Source organism: Mustela erminea, chromosome 11, assembly GCF_009829155.1.
Source record: "Mustela erminea isolate mMusErm1 chromosome 11, mMusErm1.Pri, whole genome shotgun sequence".
Taxonomy (NCBI): Eukaryota; Metazoa; Chordata; class Mammalia; order Carnivora; family Mustelidae; genus Mustela; species Mustela erminea.
Genome location: NC_045624.1, coordinates 20,811,521 through 20,833,157, shown reverse-complemented (window position 1 = coordinate 20,833,157; position 21,637 = coordinate 20,811,521). Strand labels below are relative to the sequence as shown.

The window sequence follows — 21,637 nt, the reverse complement described above, 5'->3', positions numbered from 1 at the left end:
TGGGCTGGTCCCTGCCTTCTCTGACTCCTGCAAATCTCTTCCCCCTGGTCCCCTTACCCTGTTTATCTCGTCTGTGGCTGAACAGTACCTCTCACCGGAGTGCCCCACCCTCTCTCAGAGCTCTTCAGGAGTCATGTCCTAATGCCCTTCTCGTCTCCCTAGGAGGGACTGAGGGGGCACTGCCCAGCAGCCTGACACTTGCCATGTTCTGATGCCCAGTTTGAAGACCTCAGGAGGGGAAGCCCCAGCTCTCAGCCCAGGGTTATCTTTCCCAAAGTTGCAGCAGGCGTGCCCTTCCCTAGACTAAGACTCTAGCCATGAAGCCAGGAAAGGCCATCACTGAACAAGGGAATATGGGAGAATCTTGAAGATGCACACGGGACCATCTAGGAGGGGAATCTTCTATACTTCTCACCAGACGGAGCGTGGCCGACATGGCCTTAGGGCTGAGGGTAAGGAAGCAAAGTGTAGACAGCTTTTACCTGGTCCTGCCATGTCATCTAGAGGTGCCCCAGGCTGTGTTTCTCTAACCTGATTTTGGAATAGGGTACAGAGGTGAAGAAAAGGACTTGGCATGGCTCACCTCAGGACCCCAAGCCATCCTGAGTTTTCTCTCTGGGATTTCCTAAGCTTACTATTTCCTCTGCCTCACACTGACAGGGCTCCAGGGCTTCCAACCTTGCTTTTACGGCACACAGAAAAAATGCTTCTCCCACCCAGTCTCACAACCTGGCACGTTTTAGCCCAAAAAGAGAGTGTGAGAATGGCTGGGCATGCATCAGTGTGATTCCTGCCTTGTCCAATAAGCCCAGCCCCAGGGCAACACTGTTCCCTTGAAAAATACAGTCTAAATGTATGCTTTTGGAAAATTCTAGCAAAATGGGCACCCAAAAGAAAAGAACTGTAAAAAAAAAAAATACAGGTAGCATTAAAATGCTATAAAGCCAAGTTCTCCATCCTTTAGAAACCCTATTGTGGGGCGCCTGGGTGGCTCAGTGCGTTGAGCCTCTGCCTTCGGCTCAGGTCATGATCCCAGGGTCCTGGGTTTGAGCCCTGCATCGGGCTCTCTGCTCAGCGGGAAGCCTGCTTCCTCCTCTCTCTCTGTCTACTTGTGATCTCTCTGTCAAATAAATAAAATCTTAAAAAAAAAAAAAGAAAGAAAGAAACCCTATAGTTCAGTTCTATTTCCTAGGGGGTGTTTTCAAAAGTAGTCACTGACCAGGAGAGGGCAGCCATGAGCCACCCATAATCCTCAAAGACTAGAGAGTGGCAACAGCAACTGCCGCCCCGCACTGCCCGGCCCCGCCAACATAGCGCACCCTCCCAACCAAATGTCCGCGTGCACAAGCAGACACTCCCACCCCAGCACACACACACACCCCGAGTAGGAGCAATGGCTGCCCCGATGCTCAGGAGCTCTGACTCCACAGGCTGGAGAGAGATCATGTCCGCGCTGTTCTTCCACTGAGACTGTCAGATGAGTCCATGGACCCGCGGACACACAACCCCAGATTATCAGAACAGGGAACCTAAGTTTGGCTAACTGAGCCTCTTGTTTTCAACCGGGGCCTCTGAAGGCCAAAGAGATCAACTTAGCTTAAACCACAGCCTGAACTAGGAAGGAGGTCTCCAGACTCGGAGAACATGTGAATCCTCACACAGTGCCAGCCAAGGAGACCTGGGCTGGGGCCTTCTGGCCCCGCAGCAGCCCTGTGGGACTTGACTTAGGGCAGTCTGAACTTCACTTTGTCTGGAAGTTGGAAGGGGCCACTTCCCACAGAAAGAGCAGGGGCAGGAGAGTGAACACATTCCTCAGTCCGTTTTCAGAAGGAACACTCCATGCCCTCCTACCTTCCCTACCCCTGCTGCTAAACCACAGTTTGGGGTTGTCGATCAGGGTAGAGCCTAGACTGACAGGATACTCACACAGAGGCTCGTTTTCGTCAAGTTCAGGATGAGCATCTTGTCAGTTAGCCCTCCGGGAGATTCGCACTTTATCTACAAGAAGCAGGCACTGGGATTCAGCTTCAGGCTGAGCCTGGCAGGGTCCCATCCCTGACCCCTCCCTTTTTCCCCCCTGGGTGGGAGACACAAAGGAAGGAGCTCCTGAGAAGCTGGGGGGTGTGACTGCACAGAGTTTTAAAGCCAGGTGTGTTGCTGGCTGGCCAGTTGTCTAAGCCAGAATCTGGCAAAGTCAGGGAGAGGGGGTGAATAGGGGACAGTTCCCAGCAGCCCTTGCCAGGGGCTCTGGGCTGGAAGGGCGGGTAGAAACACTTTTTAGAGCCCCTTCCATCTGAGGCTGGGCTCTCATCTGTCCCACCCCTGCTGGAAGTACCCTGTCATCCACATGAGCCGAGGAAGGAGGGACGCTGGGGACTCGGGGGGCAACTGAAGTCAACTGGGTGCTGGGGCTTCTGGATCCTTCGACAGGAGATGTGGCCACAGGTCCTAATGAAGGGCCTGCAGGATGCGAAGTCTCCAAAGAAGGGATCCCAGTGGTGGAGGAAGAGGTCCCAGTGATGGACGAAGAGGTCCCAATGACAGCTGGCATCACGCTGGATTTCTGCAGATCTCCTTGTAAGGGAACCAGTGATGCTGTAATTAGGAAAGCAAAGGCTCTGAGAAAAGATGAGTGGTACCTTTAAGAGCAGAAGGCAGTCTTGGGGCACCTGGGTGGCCCAGTGGGTTAAATACTCTGCCTTCTGCTCGTCATGTTCCCAGGGTCCTGGGATCCATCATCTGGCTCTCTGCTCAGCAGGGAGCCTGCTTTCTCTTCTCTCAGCCTGCCCCTCTGCCTACTGGTGATCTCGCTCTCTGTCAAATAAATAAATAAAAATTAAAAAAAAAAAAAGCAGATAGCAGTCTCCCTTGTTCTTGTTCTTAGTTCCTGGGGCTTCTTTGGCCTTACCCCCCACCGAGCCCACAAGCTAGAAGAAGCAAACAGATGAAGTCATTTCCTGTGCCGTATTCCGGGGGGGTCAGACTGCACAAGCCAGTGTGAGCCCCGATGCCAGTGACGCAGCAGCAACAGCTAACACTCAACGGGCACTCCATCTAGGGGTCTGTCCTCAGCACCCCCACGCTTACTTTCTTAGTTAATCCTCACAACACCCTGACGAAGAAGGTACCATAAATAAGCCTCGTTTATAAATCAGGAAACCGGGCTCAGAGGGGCCGGATGATTTGCCCAAGGTCACATGTGAAGAAGCGGCCCATCAGGGACTTGAATCCAGGTGTATCCAGCTCAGAACCCCTGCTCTGACTGCAGGATGAGACCACCTGCAGGAGAAGCAGGTGCACTGAGCACCAGTACACATTCCAACCACCTCCGGAGTTCGTGACAACCCCGACTCAGGTCCACACAGAGAAATTCTGATTCCATAGATCTGCCATCGGTCCATGATCGTGAGGCCCATGATCCACCCGTGGGTTTTAAAATTTATTTACTGGGTTAAGATCAGCACTTTTAGGGGCACCTGCATGGCTCAGTGGGTTAAAGCCTCTGCCTTCGGCTCAGGTCATGATCTCAGGGTCCTGGAATCGAGTCCCGCATCGGGCTCTCTGCTCGGCAGGGAGCCTGCTTCCTCATCTCTCCCTGCCTGCCTCTCTGTCCACTTCTGGTCTCTGTCTGTCAAATAAATAAATTTTTTTAAAAATCTTAAAAAAAAAAAAGATCAGCACTTTTAAAAGGGAACCAAGGACATGGGATGGAGTAGGAAGTATTAGGGCCCATCACATACAGGAAGAATCAACCCTGGTCAGTGAAACTATTATTATCAGTTACACGTGTTGTTACGTGTGTGTTCTTCGTTTGTATTCCTGGATCATGGTGTAAAACTACATAAAATATATTTCCTGCTGATGATTGCTAATTTGAGAAACACTGTTCTGGAGTACTACTGCCCCACCAACGGCGACCACCCAAGTCTTACCCATGAATAGACTTTGGGTTGTTTGTGTTCAACTGGGCAGGCCAGAACACTGGCCCCTCCTCAGAAGAACCCAGCAGTGTTGGCCAGCGCCTGTCACGGACGGGGAACCTGGCCCCGAATGAAGGTGCTGTATTCACAGAATTTAACCCTCAGCATGAATTCCGTCTTGCAGCTCAGCAACTGGATAGAACATAAGCATTCAGAAGCTTCTTGCTTGTGGGGGGGAGCAATACTTGGGATGCCTAGTTGGCTCAGAGGAGCACGTGACTCTTGCTCTCAGGGTTCAAGGGTTCAAGCCCCAGGTTGGGTGTGGAGCCTACTTAACTTAAAAAAGAAAGAAAGAAAGAAAGAAAGAAAAAGGCAGGACTTACTTGCTGTGGGAAGTGTCCCCCAAGATGTGGAGCTGGGGCCCACCTTCGTGCCTGAACTACTGGGAGCTGTCGTGGGGATTTTGTCGGAAGGGCTCACCGGAGGCTTCGAAGGACCAGGGCTTGTACTTGCTTGGTGAGGGCTTGTTGGGGCGGCGCTGGCAGGAAGAGAAGAAGCGGGGCTGGAGGTGCTGGGCGAGTCTGCAGGCGTAGCAGCAGCCGGTTTCCCGCCCCCAGGGGTCGTGCTGCTGGCGGGACCACCGTGGGCCTCCCCGGCTCCCGCTCCGGCTGCCGGGCTGCCGGTGGCTTCGGGCTTCACGGGGTGAGTGGTTGAGGAGACTGTCGTCTTGTCTAAACCTTGGCCATCCTCTGAGCCATCACTAGCTACACTGGGGTTGCTGGAGGCCTTCCCATCCTTGTCCGCGGAGGTTGGCGTTGTGGCTGTGGTCGTCCCTGAGCCGCTGGGTGCTGTTAGGGATCTTCCGCTGGTGGCGGCGGCCGTCGGCGCTTGCGCAGTGATTGCTGCGGCTGTGCCTGATCCAGGATCGTTCACCTGAGTCCCCCCTTCGATACCGGCTGCCGGTGCTACAAGGGGCTGAGCTGCGGTTGTGGCTGTTCCGGCGGCTGTCGCTGTTCCGGCGGTTGTGGCTGTTCCAGCCGCTGTCGTTGTTCCGGCTGTTGTCTTTGTTCCGGCGGTTGTAGCTTCTCCGCTTTTAGATAATCCTGTTCACAAAGACCGCACAGAAGCAAGTTAGGGCATTACTGAAAGCGTTTCTGGCCACACGTTCTCCTGCTCTTCCTCAGATCTAGAGGCCCTGCTCCCATCTGCGTTGGCTGAAGGCCTGGGTCTTCTATGTGCCCAGATTCTCTCAAGTTCAAGAGGCCTCTCTGGCCAACAAGAGTGAAGCAGAGGACATCAAGGGAGATTCTGCGGACGACTAGGACCAGGCCTGGCAATCCCCTGGCACGTGGAAGCCTGCGGCCAGTGCCCTGCCCCCTCCCCCCAGCCCGCTCCAGGCGCACAGCCTTATTCTTTTCCATATGCCACCACAGAGGCGGCCACCAAGGTCCCCTCTGCCTCCTTCGCCCCAGCTCCCAGCCACGTGACCCTGCAGAAGACTCAGCTTTTCTTTTTTTTTTTTTTTAAAGATTTTATTTATTTGTCAGACAAAAAGAGAGAGACAGAGCACAAGCAGGGGGAGGGGCAGAGGGACTCATGCCTACTGAATCGTCCTGTTGTAGGCATGACAAAAGAGCCATGCCTCTGTTCCCCAGGAAATAGAATTTAGAAGGAGAAACTGAGAACAGTGACAAGACACAAATTGCTGGGGCGCCTGGGTGGCTCAGTGGGTTAAAGCCTCTGCCTTCAGCTCAGGTCATGATCCCAGGGTCCTGGGATCGAGCCCCTTATCGGGCTCTCTGCTCAGCAGGGAGCCTGCTTCCTCCTCTCTCTGCCTGCCTCTCTGCCTACTTGTGATCTCTGTCTGTCAAATAAATAAATAAATAATCTTAAAAAAAAAAAAAAAGACACAAATTGCTATTTAAGGACGACTATGAGACATGCCACGGAAAAGAAGGTCAGAGTGCTTTGACTCCGTTCAGCATGGTAGCTTCACCTTAGCAGGAGCTCAGGGTGGGAAGGCTTTATTAATTTTATTAATTTGTTTAACAGTTATTTATGAAGGGAACTGTTCAGTATGGGCCCTAGGATACAATGGTAAGACACATATAATCCATACCCTCGGGGAGCTTACATCCTGGTACGCAAGACACGAATTAAACAAGTGGGACAGAACAATGAAACATCGAGTTCTGGAGACTGGGACAAATGAACAGGAGACGATGCACAGAACGGAGGATGGGGCTGTTTAGACAGGGAGGTGAGGAGACGCTTCCCAGAAGTGCCCCTTCAGCTGAGGCTTGAAGGGTAATAAGAACTATGCACAGAGTGGGAGGAAATGCAAACCAAGTAGAAGAACAGAACCTGCAAAGAGAGAGCTAAGAGAAGACACGTGTGGATGGAGTTTAATGAGTGAGGGTGGCAGGGAGTGGGACTCAGAGAATTGGGGCTTCACAGGTAGAGGGCCAGGAACTTACTGTCCAGACCCCTACGTTTTTGAGATTAAAAGGAGACTCTTAAAAATGATACCTCTCATACCATTGACCTTTATTTTTTTTTTTTAAAGATTTATTTATTTATTTGACAGACAGAAATCACAGGGGGCAGAGAGGCAGACAGAGAGAGAGGAGGAAGCAGGCTCCCCGCTGAGCAGAGAGCCTGACGCGGGGCTCGATCCCAGGACCCCGGGATCATGACCCGAGCCGAAGGCAGAGGCTTCAACCCACTGAGCCACCCGGGCACCCCTACCATTGACCTTTAAAAAAAAAAAGTCATTTCCCAAGTAAAATGAGACATAACATCACCCTCCTTAGAGAGACCAAAATAAAGATTCTGGACTTTATTCTAAGTGCAAAAAGAAGCCACTGAAGGTTTTAAGCAAAGAAGTCTTATAGGGTGATCTGCAAAGAAACACACTTGCTGCTTTGGAGGCTGTGGACTGGGAGGGAGAGCATGTGGAAATGGGAAGGATGAGGCGAAGTCAGTGATCCAGATGGGATGGATGACAGCTGTACAAAGTTATTGACAACTGAGACAAAAAGAGAATGGATCAAGATTATATCTGCGGGGGGCACCTGGGAGGCTCAGTGGGTCAAAGCCTTGGCCTTCAGCTCAGGTCATGATCTCAGGGTCCTGGGATTGAGCCCCACATCCGGCTCTCTGCTCAGCGGGGAGCCTGCTTCCTCCTCTCTCTCTGCCCGCCTCTCTGCCTACTTGTGATCTCTGTCTGTCAAATAAATAAATAAAATCTTAAAAAAAAAAAAAAGATTATATATTGGGGGCACCTGGAGGGCTCAGTTGGTAGAGCCTGTGACTCTTGATCTCAGGGCTGTATATTCAAGCCCCACACTGGGGTAGAGCTTACTTTTTAAGACTATATTTTGGAGACAGAATCAACTACTAATGTATTCCTAAGTGAGGACACGAGGGGAATCAGGATTGTTTCTGGTTTTCTGTTCAGAGCAGAAGGGAGAGAGTGGTGGGAAGAATGTAGTCGACCTTTACCATTTCTTTTTTTTTTTTTTAAGATTTTATTTATTTGTCAGACAGAAAGAGAGAGATAGAGCACAAACCAGGGGACGGTCAGAGGGAAAGAAGGCCCCCCATTGAGCAAGGAGGCCAATGCAGGACTTGTTCCCAGGACCCCGGGATCATGACTCCGCCAGAAGGCAGACGCCTAACCAACTGAGCCACCCAGGCGTCCCATGGACCTTTATTCTTTGTAGCCAATCAGAACCTATGCCATTTTTCTCTATTTGGGGAACCGCCCACATAATAAAACGTTGATGACAGCAGTATGTCTCCTCCTTGCTCATTATAGGTACTGAGGGTGACAGATACTTCCTTTCCACCCTCCCTTGTGACTAGAGCACAAGCATGTGCTAAGCTGTCATGAACTAGACACTTCGATCCCAGCCACTGAGTGAAGAGGCAGTAGATGACGAGGAACTCTGATGGCAGTAACCATGACCTCATGCTCAAGGGCAAGCAGCGGTGGAGGTGATGCTAAGAGTAGCCACAGCCAAAACTCCAGCACCAGGTGCTTGGCGCCGCTGAGCCATACCGCCCTCTTTGGACCACAACTATAGCATAACTTGGGTGATTAAAAGTCGCCCTAAATGTGGTCTCCAGCAATCCCCGTTCCTCCATAAACAACACAGTAACCCAGTATATTTCACACATGCATGTGCACACACACACACAAACACACAACTTTGCTACTGAAAAGCAGAAATTTATGTCAGGAGTGGTTGTAAGCAACAGGACTTCAAGGATTCATTTTTGGGCTTACTGGGGTTAAAGGCAGAATTCTGCAAGTATGAGAGGACACGACTCTAGTGTCCTATGGCATCTTGTGGAGAAGCAGTCACATTATCATCTGTCATCTGGAATGAAATGTCCATGAAGTGGCTTGGGTATTCGCTGACAGACAAGAGTAGGAAGGGCATGCATAAAAGGACGTGTGTTAAAAAATCAGTGTATGGGGGAGGGGGTGGGGGTTGGGTGGCTCAGTAGGTTAAGCCTCTATCTTCAGTTCAGGTCATGGTCTCAGGGTCCTGGGATCAAGCCCCGAATTAGGCTCTCTGGTCAGCAGGGATCCTGCTTCCACCCCCCCTTCCTGCCTCTCTGTCTACTTGTGATCTCTCTGTCAAATAAATAAATAAAAACTTAAAAAAAAAAAAAATGTACCGGGGCGCCTGGGTGGCTTAGTTGGTTAAGCGTCAGACTCTTGGTTTCGGCTCGAGTCATGATCTCGGGCTCCTGGGGTTGAGCCCCACAACAGGCCCCCTGCTCAGCGGGGGGTCTGCTTCAGACTCCTTCCTCACGTCCCTCCCCCAACTCATTCTCTTTCTAAATAAACAAATAATCTTTAAAAAATCACTTAAAAAAATCAATGTACCATTATGGTTTGTCAGTGGTTTTTCCTTCTTAGCAGTCATAAAATAGCAGTGCTCCCTCTCACTGGGCATACTTTTTTGACAAAAGAGATTGCTGAGGGGAATACCAGCACATTTGAGTAATTAGGGAATGTGGAATAAGGTGGTTACTTCGCACTATGGTGAACAGCTTAAAACAGGGTTCCTAAAACCCCAGAATTACTGACATTATTTGGGCTAGGATGTTTATTTGTTATGGGAGGTTGTATGCATCGTAGGATATTTAACAATATCCCTGGTCTCTATCCAGCAGATGTGAGTAACATATACACACATGTCTCTCCCCAGTTGTGAAAAACAAAAATATCTTTATATATTGCCAAATATCCCCTAGAAGAGATAAAAATCTCTTTCTTTAAGCCAATGAAAACTGGCTTAAAGAAAGAGAATAACGTTCAAGCCTTACAGTGGGCATAGACCTCACTTTAGAAAAAGAACAAATTCTCATTCTTAAATCCTCCTATCAAAGCACAGACTGAGGGGCGCCTGGGTGGCTCAGTGGGTTGAGCCTCTGCCTTCGGCTCAGGTCACGATCTCAGGGTCCTGGGATCGAGCCCTGCATCAGGCTCTCTGCTCAGCAGGGAGCCTGCTCCCTCCCCTCTCTCTCTGCCTGACTCTCTGCCTACTTGTGATCTCTGTCTGTCAAATAAATAAATAAAATCTTTAAAAACAAATAAACAAACTTTCTTTTAAAATAGGGCAGGGGGTCCTGGGTGGCTCAGTGGGTTAAAGCCTCTGCCTTTGGCTCAGGTCATGATCCCAGGATCCTGGGATCGAGTCCCGAATCAGGCTCTCTGCTCAGCGGGGAGCCTGCTTCCCTTCCTCCCTCCCTGCCCACTTGTGATCTCTGTCTGTCAAATAAATAAATAAAATCTTTAAAATAAATAAAAATAAAGGGGGGGGTGCCTGGGTGGCTCAGTGGGTTAAAGCCTCTGCCTTCGGCTCAGGTCATGATCTCAGGGTCCTGGGATCGAGTCCCACATCGGGCTCTCTGCTCAGCAGGGAGCCTGCTTCCTCCCCTCTCTCTCTGCCTGCCTCTCTGCCTACTTGTGATCTCTGTCAAATCAATAAATAAAATCTTTAGGAAAAAAAAAAAAAGAAAAGGCAGACTGAAAACCTGAGACTTTCTGAGACTATAGTCAAGGAATCTTACTGTTTGCAGCCGGAGAGCAGAGAAGACCAAAAGACAAAAGGAGAAGTTTGATCCCATGAGTTGCCAAATTACAGTGTTAGTTTAATTCACAGCTTCACCGGGTCTTTTATGTGAAAAAAGGGCCTTGGGAATTGGAATGGTGACATAGGAGAGAATGCAGATGAACCCCAGTATCTGGAAGTCTCAGTCTGCAACAGAACTCATCGCTGGTACCCTGAGCTGCTGTTCTCCTGTCTGCTGCGGCAGCTCCCACCTTGCTTGAAAACGCTGCCATAGGCTCACCTGAGCTCAAGGACACAGGAAGCCACATCTCCTCACCTCTTCAACCCTTCACCTTTTCCAAACCTGTAACAACAGTCAGACTCCAGTACGCCCCGGAAAGTCAAATACAGAGTCTGCCCCAGGAGAAGGCTTACACACAGAAGCGTCTGGCACGATTCTAGCAAACATGTGTGGTTATACAATAGGAGTGTGCTAGATCAAGGATGGGAAGCAGAGCAGGCTGAATTTATCAACATGGGTCTGCATACGAGAGTTTTTGGGCGTCAACGTGCTGACTTAAGCAGTTAGAAGCACAAGTTCTACTCGTTTTCTTCGTTGGTGAACTGAAACCGGCACTCAGTGGTAGTCTGCATTAAGTACAGTTAAGTTCCCCCAAATTTCCTGGAATAACGAGTAAGACGAAATCCGAAATCTTAAGAGAGCAAGAAGTGTTAGAACGGGGGAGTATCACGGTGGCGCCTGGGTGCCTTCGTTGGTTAAGCCGCCTCACTCTCGGTTTCAGCTCGGGTCATGGTCTCGCGGTTGTGGGATGGAGCCCCACATTATGTTCTGCACTGGGCAACGGAGTCTGCTTCCGACTCCCTCTCCCTCTCCCTGCCCCTCCCCCACCCTGCTTGCATGTGCGCTTGCTCGCTCTCATTCTGTCTCTCAAATAAATAAATTTTCTTTTTTTAAAAAAAGAAGAAGAATCGGGACACCTGGGTGACTCAGTTGGTTGAGCGTCTGCCTTTGGCTTGAGTCATAATCCCAGGGTCCTGGGATCTGGTCCCGCATCAGGTTTCCTGCTCAGTGGGGAGTTTGTTTCTCCCTCTGCCTGCCTGCTGCTCCCCCTGCTTGTGCTCTCTCTCTGACAAATGGATAAATAAAATCTTAAAATAAATAAACAAATGGATAAATAAACAAATAAATGTCTATCGTGTATAATCTGCTCACTTACACTTTTTCTGTTAGAAAAGCTCCAATGACACCTGCTTCACCGAGGCTTTAAAAAATACTGTATTTCCTGAGTACTAAGACACACATCTGTTCAGGTCTGTGAAATGAGGATTTTTTTTTTTTAAGATTTTATTTATTTACTTGACAGACAGAGATCACAAGTAGGCAGAGAGGCAGGCAGAGAGAGAGGAAGAGAAGCAAGCCCCCTGCTGAGCAGAGAGCCAGATGTGGGGCTCGATCCCAGGACCCTGGGATCATGACCTGAGCCGAAAGCAGAGGCTTAACCCACTGAGCCACCCAGGCGCCCCTGAGGATGTTTTATAAGTTACTATAGGCCCCATTTTGACAGTGGTCTTTTTTTTCTAAGTGGTTCATAAAATAATAGATCATCTTACCATTCATTGATAGTATCTTGGATTTGATTAAATTTGGGATATTATTTTGGTTTTTTTCTAAATATTTATTTACTTGATAGACAGGGAGAGCGAACGAGAGCGGGAACACAAGCAGGCGGAGTCGGGGAGGGGAAGCAGGCTTCCACCGAGCAGAGAGCCCGATGTGGGGCTCGATCCCAGGACCCTGGGATCACGACCTGAGCCGAAGGTAGAGGCTTAACGACTGAGCCACCCAGGCCCCCCGAATCTGGGATATTGTTGAGGAGACTAGTAGCATATCCTAAGAGATCACTGTGGCTGTTCTTCATTGCCAGGTGTGCTATAGGCGGTAACGCGGATTCCAGTGGGGATGGACACTAGGTTCCTTGGGTAGCAGTACAGGCAAGAACAGAATTCCATTTCTAGGAAAAGAGGTGGGCTAGTAATGCCATACTGGATGGCAGGGCCAGCATGGTAATCAGAATAACCTAACGAAAGGCATTTCGGACACGGGCTAATAACCGCGTGTTCTTCAGGAGAAGCCCACTACCATCCTACCTCAAGGCTCAGCAACCTGTGACCTGGGTCAAGTCACCACAGTGGAGGACACAACCGGCCGCGCATCCAATTCCCAGAACTGAATCTTTCCACAGGTACATTGAACGAAATATGTATTTGTTTCCAAGGCTGCTGTGTCAAATGACCAAAACCTAGGTGGCTTAAGACAACAGAAATGTATTCTATCATGGTTCTAGAGTCTAGAAATTCAAAATCGGTAGGGCCATGCTTCCTCTGAAGGCACTCGGGGACAATCTGTCTTTGCATCTTTGCGGTGATCTTCGGTATCCCTGGCTTGCGGCTATATCCCTTCAATTTCAGGCTCCGTCATCACAGAGCCTCTCCCCCGCGTGTCTCCCCTTTTAGAAGAACGCTAGTCTTTGCATATAGGGTTCCCCCGACCCCGCACGACCTAACCCAGGATGACCGTAACTTGATTATATCTGCAAAGTCCCTATTTCCAAATGAAGTCACATTCGCTGGCACTAAACACTGGGGATTAGGGCTTGAACACATCTTTCAGGGAGCACACCCTTCACCCTCCCAATCTGCTCTCCCACCCCCACTTTTTCACTATAAAAGCCAGGGTTCTTCATTTCAAACATTAGAGGTCAGTTCCGTCTGCCTCCAACAGAAAACAGAGCCCTGGGCGCACCTCCGTTGAGGAGTGGCTTTCCATGGTCTCCTCTGCAAATGGGCTCTGTGCCTAGCATCCCTAGCCACCCACGAGCACACGCCCGGGCTTCTGCCAGCCCACGACTACAGCGGCCGCCCACAGCTATTACTGGCGCCGCCTGGGCTCCACTTCCAGTAACAGCTCCTGCGGAAGTGCACAGTGTCCCAGGGAAGCCATCCCTCACCACCCCGGTTTCCCCAAGGCCGATCGGATTGCTGGCGTGCAAGCTTCTTTTTGGGAAGTCTATTCTCTCATTCGTGGCTACAACATTAGAGTCCCCAGAAGGCATGGACTCTCCCCACGCCTGCAGGAGCACGATCTCCTGTGACGTGGCTCCGGAAACCACCGGGAAGCAGCCTGGTGAAGCCAACACCGGGCCCCAATCCTGAGTCGCCACCACCAGCCACCAGGCTTCAGGAGCCACTAGGCTCCTCAGAGGCCCTTCGCTCCCTCCCTTACCCTCCCCCTCCCTGTAGACCAGGCAGGCTGCAGCGAGCAGAAACAGTTGGGTTCTTTTTTCTTTTCTTTTTCTTTTTCTCTTTCTTTTTTCTTCTTCTTTTTTTTTTTTGCAGTTGGGTTCTTTTATATCAAAACAGCAAAACACCAAAAAGGAAGTTGAGAGAACCCCATTCTTTACTATCCAAGCCACACACAAGCAGTTACACCCTGTAACTGCGTGCCTTCCACCAAGTGGAAACTAAACTCCAAGCACCCAAGAGAAAAGAATATTAATAATCATTTTGCTAATAGAATCACTTAAGATAGCTAAAGAATCACGCTTAGGGGGCACCTGGGTGGCTCAGTTGGTTAAGCGTCTGCCTTCAGCTCAAGTCATGATCCTAGGGTCCTGGGATCGAGTCCCGCATCCAGGTCCCTGCTCAGCAGGGAGCCTGCTTCTCCCTCTCCTCCCCACTTGTGCTCTCACTATCTCTGTCACTATCTCTGGAGAAAAAAGTTACCTAACAGGCACAATGAATATCTCACCCATCTGATTATCAAGAGCAAGATAAAAGTGGGATGCCTGAGTGGCTCAGTCATTAAGTGTATGCTTTTGGCTCAGGTCCTGATCTCAGGGTCCTGGTATCCAGCCCCACATCAGATTCCCTGCTCAGTGAGAGCCTGCTTCTCCCTCTCCAGCTCATGCGCTCTCACTCTTTCAACTAAAATCTTGAAGAAGGAAAAAAAAAGTGTAAAGAGTGAGATAAAAATCCTTGCATTCCAGATCTATCTGAAGAAGTCCATCCAGGGGCGCCTGGGAGGCTCAGTGGGTTAAGCCTCTGCCTTCGGCTCAGGTCACAACTCAGGGTTGTGGGATCGAGCCCCGCATCGGGCTCTCTGCTCAGCAGGGAGCCTACTTCCCCCCACTGCCTGCCTCTCTGCCTACTTGTGATCTCTGTCAAATAAGTAAATAAAATCTTAAAAAAAAAAAAAAATATCCATCCATATGCCTCCTCCCTAAAGTTCCTTGCACTGATTCTCTATTCTTGTTTCTTCTAAGTTCCTAAGCTTCTCTCCCAAAATCATTAGCTTCTGCCTGTGAATCTGGCCAGATCCTCACCTCAAAATAGCTTGCCTTCAAAAAAACCTCCCCAAAACCAAACAACAGCAACAACAAAAACTGACCATGAAATGTACCATTTAAAGCCCTCCCTGGGAGCACTTGGGTGGCTCAGTGGGTTAAGCCTCTGCTTTCGGCTCAGATCATGATCTCAGGGTCCTGGGATCAAGTCCTGCATTGGGCTCTCTGCTCAGCCGGGAGCCTGCTTCCCCCTCTCTCTCTGCCTGCCTCTCTGCCTACCTGTAATCTTTCTCTCTGTCAAATTAATAAATAAAATCATTTAAATAAATAAATAAAGCCCTCCCTGTTGAAAGAACTTTCTATCCTTACTATACCTCAGTGTCACCCCTAAACAGGGCTACCATCCCACATCATCCCACTCCTGCCTGGCTCCAGCATAGTACATACATAAACCTAACCTGGCTTTATTCATGCCTCAGACAACTGATCACCGCGAACTACTTTCTTTGGGACCTTTGGGGAGGAGTTGACGGAAAGGCCGCGGTACAGCAGGAACAGGCATGCTGAGGGCATGGGCCGCATTGCAATTTACGATGTGTCCTTCCTCAGGACCTGCTCAGATCTGGTCCTATATATACTCTTCAATTTCATAATGGAAAGCTGCAAACCCCTCACTCCATAGGAGGAATGAAATAATAAAGATAAAAGGAGAAATTAGTGAAACAGAAAACAAAATACAACAGCAAGTATCAACAAAGTCAAAAGGTATTTTCTCTTTCTTAATATAGGAAATTTATTTTTTTTATTACTTATTTTTTCCTTAAGTAATCTCTACACCCACCATGGGGCTCAAACTCTTAACTCCAAGATCAAGAGTTGGATCCTCTAAGCTCCCCAGATGCCCCCAGACTTTCTTTAAAAACTAATAAAATAGTAAAGTCTTTGGTGAGGTTGATCAAAGGGAGAAACAACCCAGAATGCATAAATACAAAATATGAGGTATAAAAATAATAAAATATATTTATAGTACAAGCTAGTATGAGCAATTGCTGATAAAACTGAAGCAGATTAGACGGACACATTCCTGAGAAAATACAACTTACCAGAGTGACTTAAGAAGAAATAGACATAATAATCTGTCCTATACACATAAAGAAATCAAATTATTAGTTAACACCTTTCTCAGATAGGAAATCTAAGCCTGGGTTCAAGGGTCCAATAATTCTAGCCTTTTATGTGAACCTCTCTATAGCATAGTCTCTTCTGCCTTAATATGTGTCTGTTAAAGGAACTATTTTATATGCAGTGGTCAATCGACAAAACACAAGTACACGCCAAAGAAAAACTGATAAATTTGGTTTCATCAAAACGAAGAATCTGTGTGCATATAAACACACACACACACACACACACACAAACAGGGGGTGCCTGGGTGACTCCATCAGTGAAGTGGCTGCCTTCAGCTCAGGTCATGACCCCAGGGTTCCTGGATCGCCCTGGAGCCCCACATCACGCTCCCTGCTCAGTGGGGACCCTGCTTCTCCTTCTACCCCCAGCTCATGGGCTCTCGTGCACTCTTTCTCTCTCTCTTTGAAATAAATAAAATCTTTTTTAAAAAGAGCCCCAGGACTTCCAGTTTCAGTCAACGAGAACAGAGAGCCAGAAAGAACACTGCTCCTACCCTTACACCAAGAAAAAAGCTGGAAAAAACAGAAAATTTATGACTTTTTTTGAACCACTGGAGAACTGAGATCATGGGCAAACAACTCTCCTGAAAAGTGGCAACAGGCAACTGTGGGGAGAAATGGGACACAAGCATTTGTGTGCACGGGACCAGGGTTTGGTAAGAAAATATGGTTGCTAAAGGCTGAGGATGGGCTACTGTGAAGCCTGGGGGGCTGCAGACATGGGAAGACCCCCCCACCCTGTGTAGGCTTTCTCCCGCCAGGAAACCCACCGGGAGCTCATGAGGATGCCTGGCGAGAACCCTGAGAAAGTTCTCCCGTGAGGCTGGCTAGGGGAAGAAAACAGTAGTCACTGCTGAAACTCCATACAGCCCCATGCCCACTAGGGGAAAACAGCCTTACTCCCCGGGAGAAGGTCAAAAAAATCTGTAGCCTGAGGAAGCTAGAGGAAACCCAACAAACCTGGGGAAGCAAAATGCCAGCCACCAATGAGACCCTGCCCAGATTCATCTCTCCTATTTCTTCGAGGAAACAGAAGCACTAAACTGCAGGAGAGAGCACCTGGGTGGCTCAGTGGGTTGACCCTCTGCCTTCGGCTCAGGTCGTGATCTCAGGGTTCTAGGATCGAGCTCCGCATCAGGCTCTCTGCTCAGCGGGGAGCCTGCTTCCTCCTCTCTCTGCTTGCCTCTCTGCCTGCTTAAATAAAATCTTTTTAAAAAAATAAATAAACTGCAGGAGAAAGGCAAAAATCTTTTAGCCAGAGGGTACGATGGAAACCCATTGCAGCTGGGAAAGGGAACAGGAAAAATAAAAAAGCCCTTCTCCCCTGGGGAGGGCAGGGATACGTGCTAAGTCCAGCATAGCTTCTAGAAAAGAGGCTGGGCACCAATGACGGCCACACCCTCAAGCCCCAGGTTCCAGCGCCTTTTAAGAATCACGTTTAAGCAAAACATCAGAGAATGTCCTTCTCCCTGCTACTAACGCAAAGTGCTAGCGATAGCAAGTGTGACATAAATATAAGTTGGATAGGGGTGCCTGGGTGGCTCAGTAGGTTAAGCATCTGCCTTCGGCTGAGGTCATGATCCCAGGTTCCTGGGATGGAGCCTGGCATTGGGCTCCCTGCTCAGCAGGGAGCCTGCTTCTCCCTCTGCCTCTCCCCCAGCTCATCTTCTCCCTTGCTCTCTCTCTCTCTCTCAAATAAATAAAATCTTGGGGCACCTGGGTGGCTCAGTGGGTTAAAGCCTCTGCCTTCAGCTCGGGTCATGATCCCAGGGTCCTGAGATCGAGCCCCGAGTTGGGCTCTCTGCTCAGCGGGGAGCCTGCTTACCCCTTCTCTCTCTCTGCCTGCCTCTCTGCCTACTTGTGATCTCTGTCAAATACATAAATAAAATCTTTAAATAAATAAATAAATAAATAAATAGAATCTTAAGGGGGGAAAAAAAAAAGATGAATACAGCTGGAGGGAATTGTGAAAGACAGACTGGTCCCAGCAGCAAAGGAAGACTTACAGCCAAACAGGGAGGCAGACAGAGGTATTACTGGGGGATTTGCAGCCTGTGGTGCAACAAGTTTAAAATGAAGGTCAACTCCTCACTGAATTAACACAAACCCTCACCCGGAAGACGCAGCAGAAGAAAAGCCGTGTGCTGGGCACACACCCATCCAGCCTTTGTCTCTGTGGATCTGCCTGTTCTGGACATTTCCCAGAAATGGAATCCTACAGTGAAGAGTCTCTCATGACTGGCTTTTTCCACTATAGTTTCCCCCAGGTTCAAGCAGGTGTCAGTCCTGTATTTCTTTTTATTGCTAAGTGACAACTCCATGTTTGGACAGACCACATTTTGTTTATCTACTTATCAGTCGATGAACATTTGGGTCGTTCACCTTGCGGTCATTTGAATAAAGCTACTACGAACATGTGTATACAAGTTTCTGTGTAGACACAGGTTTTCATTCCTCATGGATATGGACCCAGGACTGGAATTCCCAGATCATATGGTAACTCTGTATTTAGCATCGAGGAACTGCCAAACTGCTTTCAAAAGTGACTGCACCGTATTTCATGCCCACTTACCCACGAGCAGTGTATGAGGCCTCCAAGGTCTCCTCCTCCTCACCAACAACTGTTATCATCTGTCTGTTCCATTGCAGACATTCTACTGGGCATGACGGGGTATCCAGTTGTGGTTTTCATTTGTATTTCCCTAATGACTATCCAAACCCAGCAATATATTACAAGGATACTACATCATGATTAAGCAAGGTTCACCTCACGGCTGATTCAGTACTTGAAAAGCAATCAACCCAATCCACCATATTAACAAGAAGAGGAAAAACCATATGATCATCTCAATACGTGCAGAAAAATCACTTGACAAAATTAACCGTTCACTTACGATTTTTTTTAAAAATCTGAGCAAACTAGGAACAGAAGGGAATTCTCTTAACCTAATAAGTGATATCTGCAAATTAAGCCAGTAGCTAACATATTTCATGTGGAGAGACTGATGCTTCGCCCTTAAATTTGGGAACAAGGCAAGGATGTCCCTGTCACCGCTCCTACTGAACACCATACTAGAAGCCCTAGCCAGTTCAGTAAGGGGGGGGGCACCCCTTAAATAACTTAAACTCAACAATACAGAGATAACTCAATTTTTTTAACATGCAAAAGATCTAGAAGAAGTTACCAAAGACGACACACAGGCAGCAAATAAGTATATAAAAAGATGTTCAATGTCATTAGGCAAATTAGAACTACCCTGCAATGTCATTACACACCTTTTTTTTTTTTTTAAAAGATCTTATTTATTTATTTGACAGACAGATCACAAGTAGGCAGAGAGGCAGGCAGGGGGAGTGGGGAGAAGCAGGCTCCCTGCTGAGCAGAGAGCCCGATGTGGGACTCGATCCCAGGACCCTGAGATCATGACCTGAGCGAAGGCAGCGGCTCAACCCACTGAGCCACCCAGGCACACCTTACATGCCTCTTACCTGGCTAAAAACAGTCTGACAAGCTCACATGTTAAACAAGAACTCTTACACACTGCTAGTAAGAGTCCAAAACAGGACCACCACTTTGGAAAACAGTGTAGCAGTTTCTTTTAGTTAGGCATACAATCACCGTAGAACTCAGCAAGTGTATTCTCCATATTTACCCCCCAAACAACTGGAAACTTGTGGTCACTCAAAAACCTAGCTGCAAATGTTCATCACAGCTTTATCCATCATTGGCTGGAAACAACCAAGATATCCTTCAGCAAAGGAATGGATAAAACAAACTGTCATACATCCATACAAAGACTACTTCGCAATAAAAAGGAATGGACTGACTCACATTGCAGGGAGGAATCCAAAAGATAAAATGTTAAGTGAAAGAAGACACAAGACTACAAGTGCTTGAGGTCATTTATAGGTCATTATGGAAAAGGCAAAACTGTAGGAATAGAAAAGAGGTCAGTAGTTGGAGGGAAAGAAGAAGTGACTTAGGACAATAGAACTGGGTTTTTTTGTTTTGTTTTGTTTTTTAAGTATCTCTACACCCAATGTGAGGCTTGAACTTACATCCTTGAGATCAAAAGTCGCATGTTTCACCTACTGAGCCAGCCGGGCAACCCCAGAACTATTCTATAGTACTGAAGTGACGGACACAAGACTGTATTTGCTGAAATGCACAGAACTAAATACCCCAAAGAAATAACTTTACTTAGCACAAGTTCAGAAGAAAAACAAAAAAGAGAGATATTAGGGAAATCCTAGGATGTAGCGAAGACTATGAAAATAAATTTAACTCTGTTGCAAATGTATAACATAGCCTCGGGATGGGGAAACACAGTTGACCAAAGTAACTGAAAAATACTTTATTGACTGGGTATTGTAAAGCAAAAAACAAAAAGAATAAACAGTGCTCTCAACAGGGTAAATCTCTTACCCAGAAGATTATGGGTTGTCAACTAAACGTTTACTTTAGAGAGAAGCCTGGGTGGCTCAGTTGATTGAGTGTCTGCCTTCAGTTCAGGTCATGGTCCCAGGGTCCTGGGATTGAGTCTAGCTTCAGGCTCCTTGCTCAGCACGGAGCCTGCTTCTCCTTCTGCCTACCTCTCTCCCTGGTTGTGCGTTCTCTCTCTCTCTCTCTTTGACAAATAAAATAAAAATAAAATAAATCTACTTTATGGGTATGCCAAGGTTGGTAAATAAGAAAATAAATGATGAATAACGTAAGCCAGATTTCTCACTGTCACAGAAAGAAGTTGCAAATAAGCAAGAGCAGGTGGGGAGAAAGCTATGTGAGCTCTGTGATGTCGGATTAGTGACAGATGTCAGGATGAACGCATATGTTAACACATGCATACAGACATATAAAGAAACACACAGATAGACAGGACACACATGAGTAAGTACAAACATTTATTTCTTTTCTTTTTTTTTAATTTTTTTTTTTTAATTTATTTGACAGACAGAGATCACAGGTAGACAGAGAGGCAGGCAGAGAGAGAGGAAGGAAAGCAGGCTCCCTGCTGAGCAGAGAGCCCGATGCGGGGCTCCATCCCAGAACCCTGGGATCATGACCTAAGCCGAAAGCAGAGGCTTTAACCCATTGAGCCACCCAGGTGCCCCCAAACATTTATTTCTTAGGCTCTCCACTGAGAGGGTCTAGAAGCAGCGACACACCAGTGGTATCAAGGATCCCCAACCATTCTCCAAAAACCATTCTCCTTGGAAAAAATAGCTGGATTCTAGCACTGAGGAAGGGAAAGCAAAAGATAAGCCTGGAACATCTTGTAATGCCAGAAAGTAAAGAAGTGCTTAAAAAAAGAAGTGGGCCAAATCCAAAAAACCTAGGGAGCAAACTAATATACATTTCCTAATGCCTATCGCTGTTGAATCACTGTGCTGTTCACCTAAAACCAATAGAGTTGTACGACAACTCTACTTCCATGAAAAATAAATAACACAAAACCCCAGTCCAATCATGGAAAACAAAACAAAACACCAGCAGACACACCTAAACTGAAAGGCCATTCTACAAAATATCCGGCTAGTACTCTTCAGACCAGCAAGATGACAGACAAGAGGGAAAGACAGAGTCACTGCCACTGGCTGGAAGAGACTAGTGAGACAGGCTGATGGAAGGCGATGGATTCTGGAACAAAAAAGACCATCAAGGGGAAATAATGGTAAAACAGGAATCAAGTCTGTAGTGTAGTTAACAGTATTGTACAGTGTCGGTCCATTGGGATACATGTACGGTGGCTGTGTAGGATGGTAATATCAGGTGAAGTTGAGGGAAAGGTACATCAAACTCTACATCATCCTTGCCACTTTCTGGCAAATCTAAAATTACTTAAAAAGGGGGGCGCCTGGGTGGTTCCGTGGTTAAGCCTCTGCCTTCAGCTCGGGTCATGATCTCAGGGTCCTGGGATCGAGTCCTGCGTCGGGCTCTCTGCTTAGCAGAGAACCTGCTTCCTCCTCTCTCTCTCTCTCTATCTCTCTTTCTCTCTGTCTACTTGTGATCTCTGTCAAATAAATAAATAAAATCTTAAAAAAAATAAAATTACTTAAAAAGCAAAGATTTTAAAAAAGAAACCAAAAGGAAAATG

At 47.8% G+C, this 21,637-nt stretch overlaps 1 protein-coding gene across 1 annotated transcript in view; it reads right to left on the bottom strand.

The window, feature by feature from the left end:
- Positions 1-21,637, bottom strand: part of PODXL (podocalyxin like) — a 50,546-nt gene that overhangs the window by 5,364 nt on the left and 23,545 nt on the right. Inside the window, exons 2-4 of the mRNA XM_032304170.1 lie at positions 4,304-5,023; positions 2,336-2,595; positions 1,927-1,998 (exon numbers count right to left, since the gene is read on the bottom strand). Of these exons, the coding sequence (XP_032160061.1) occupies positions 1,927-1,998; positions 2,336-2,595; positions 4,304-5,023 (1,052 nt within the window). The remainder of the gene's footprint in view (positions 1-1,926; positions 1,999-2,335; positions 2,596-4,303; positions 5,024-21,637) is intronic.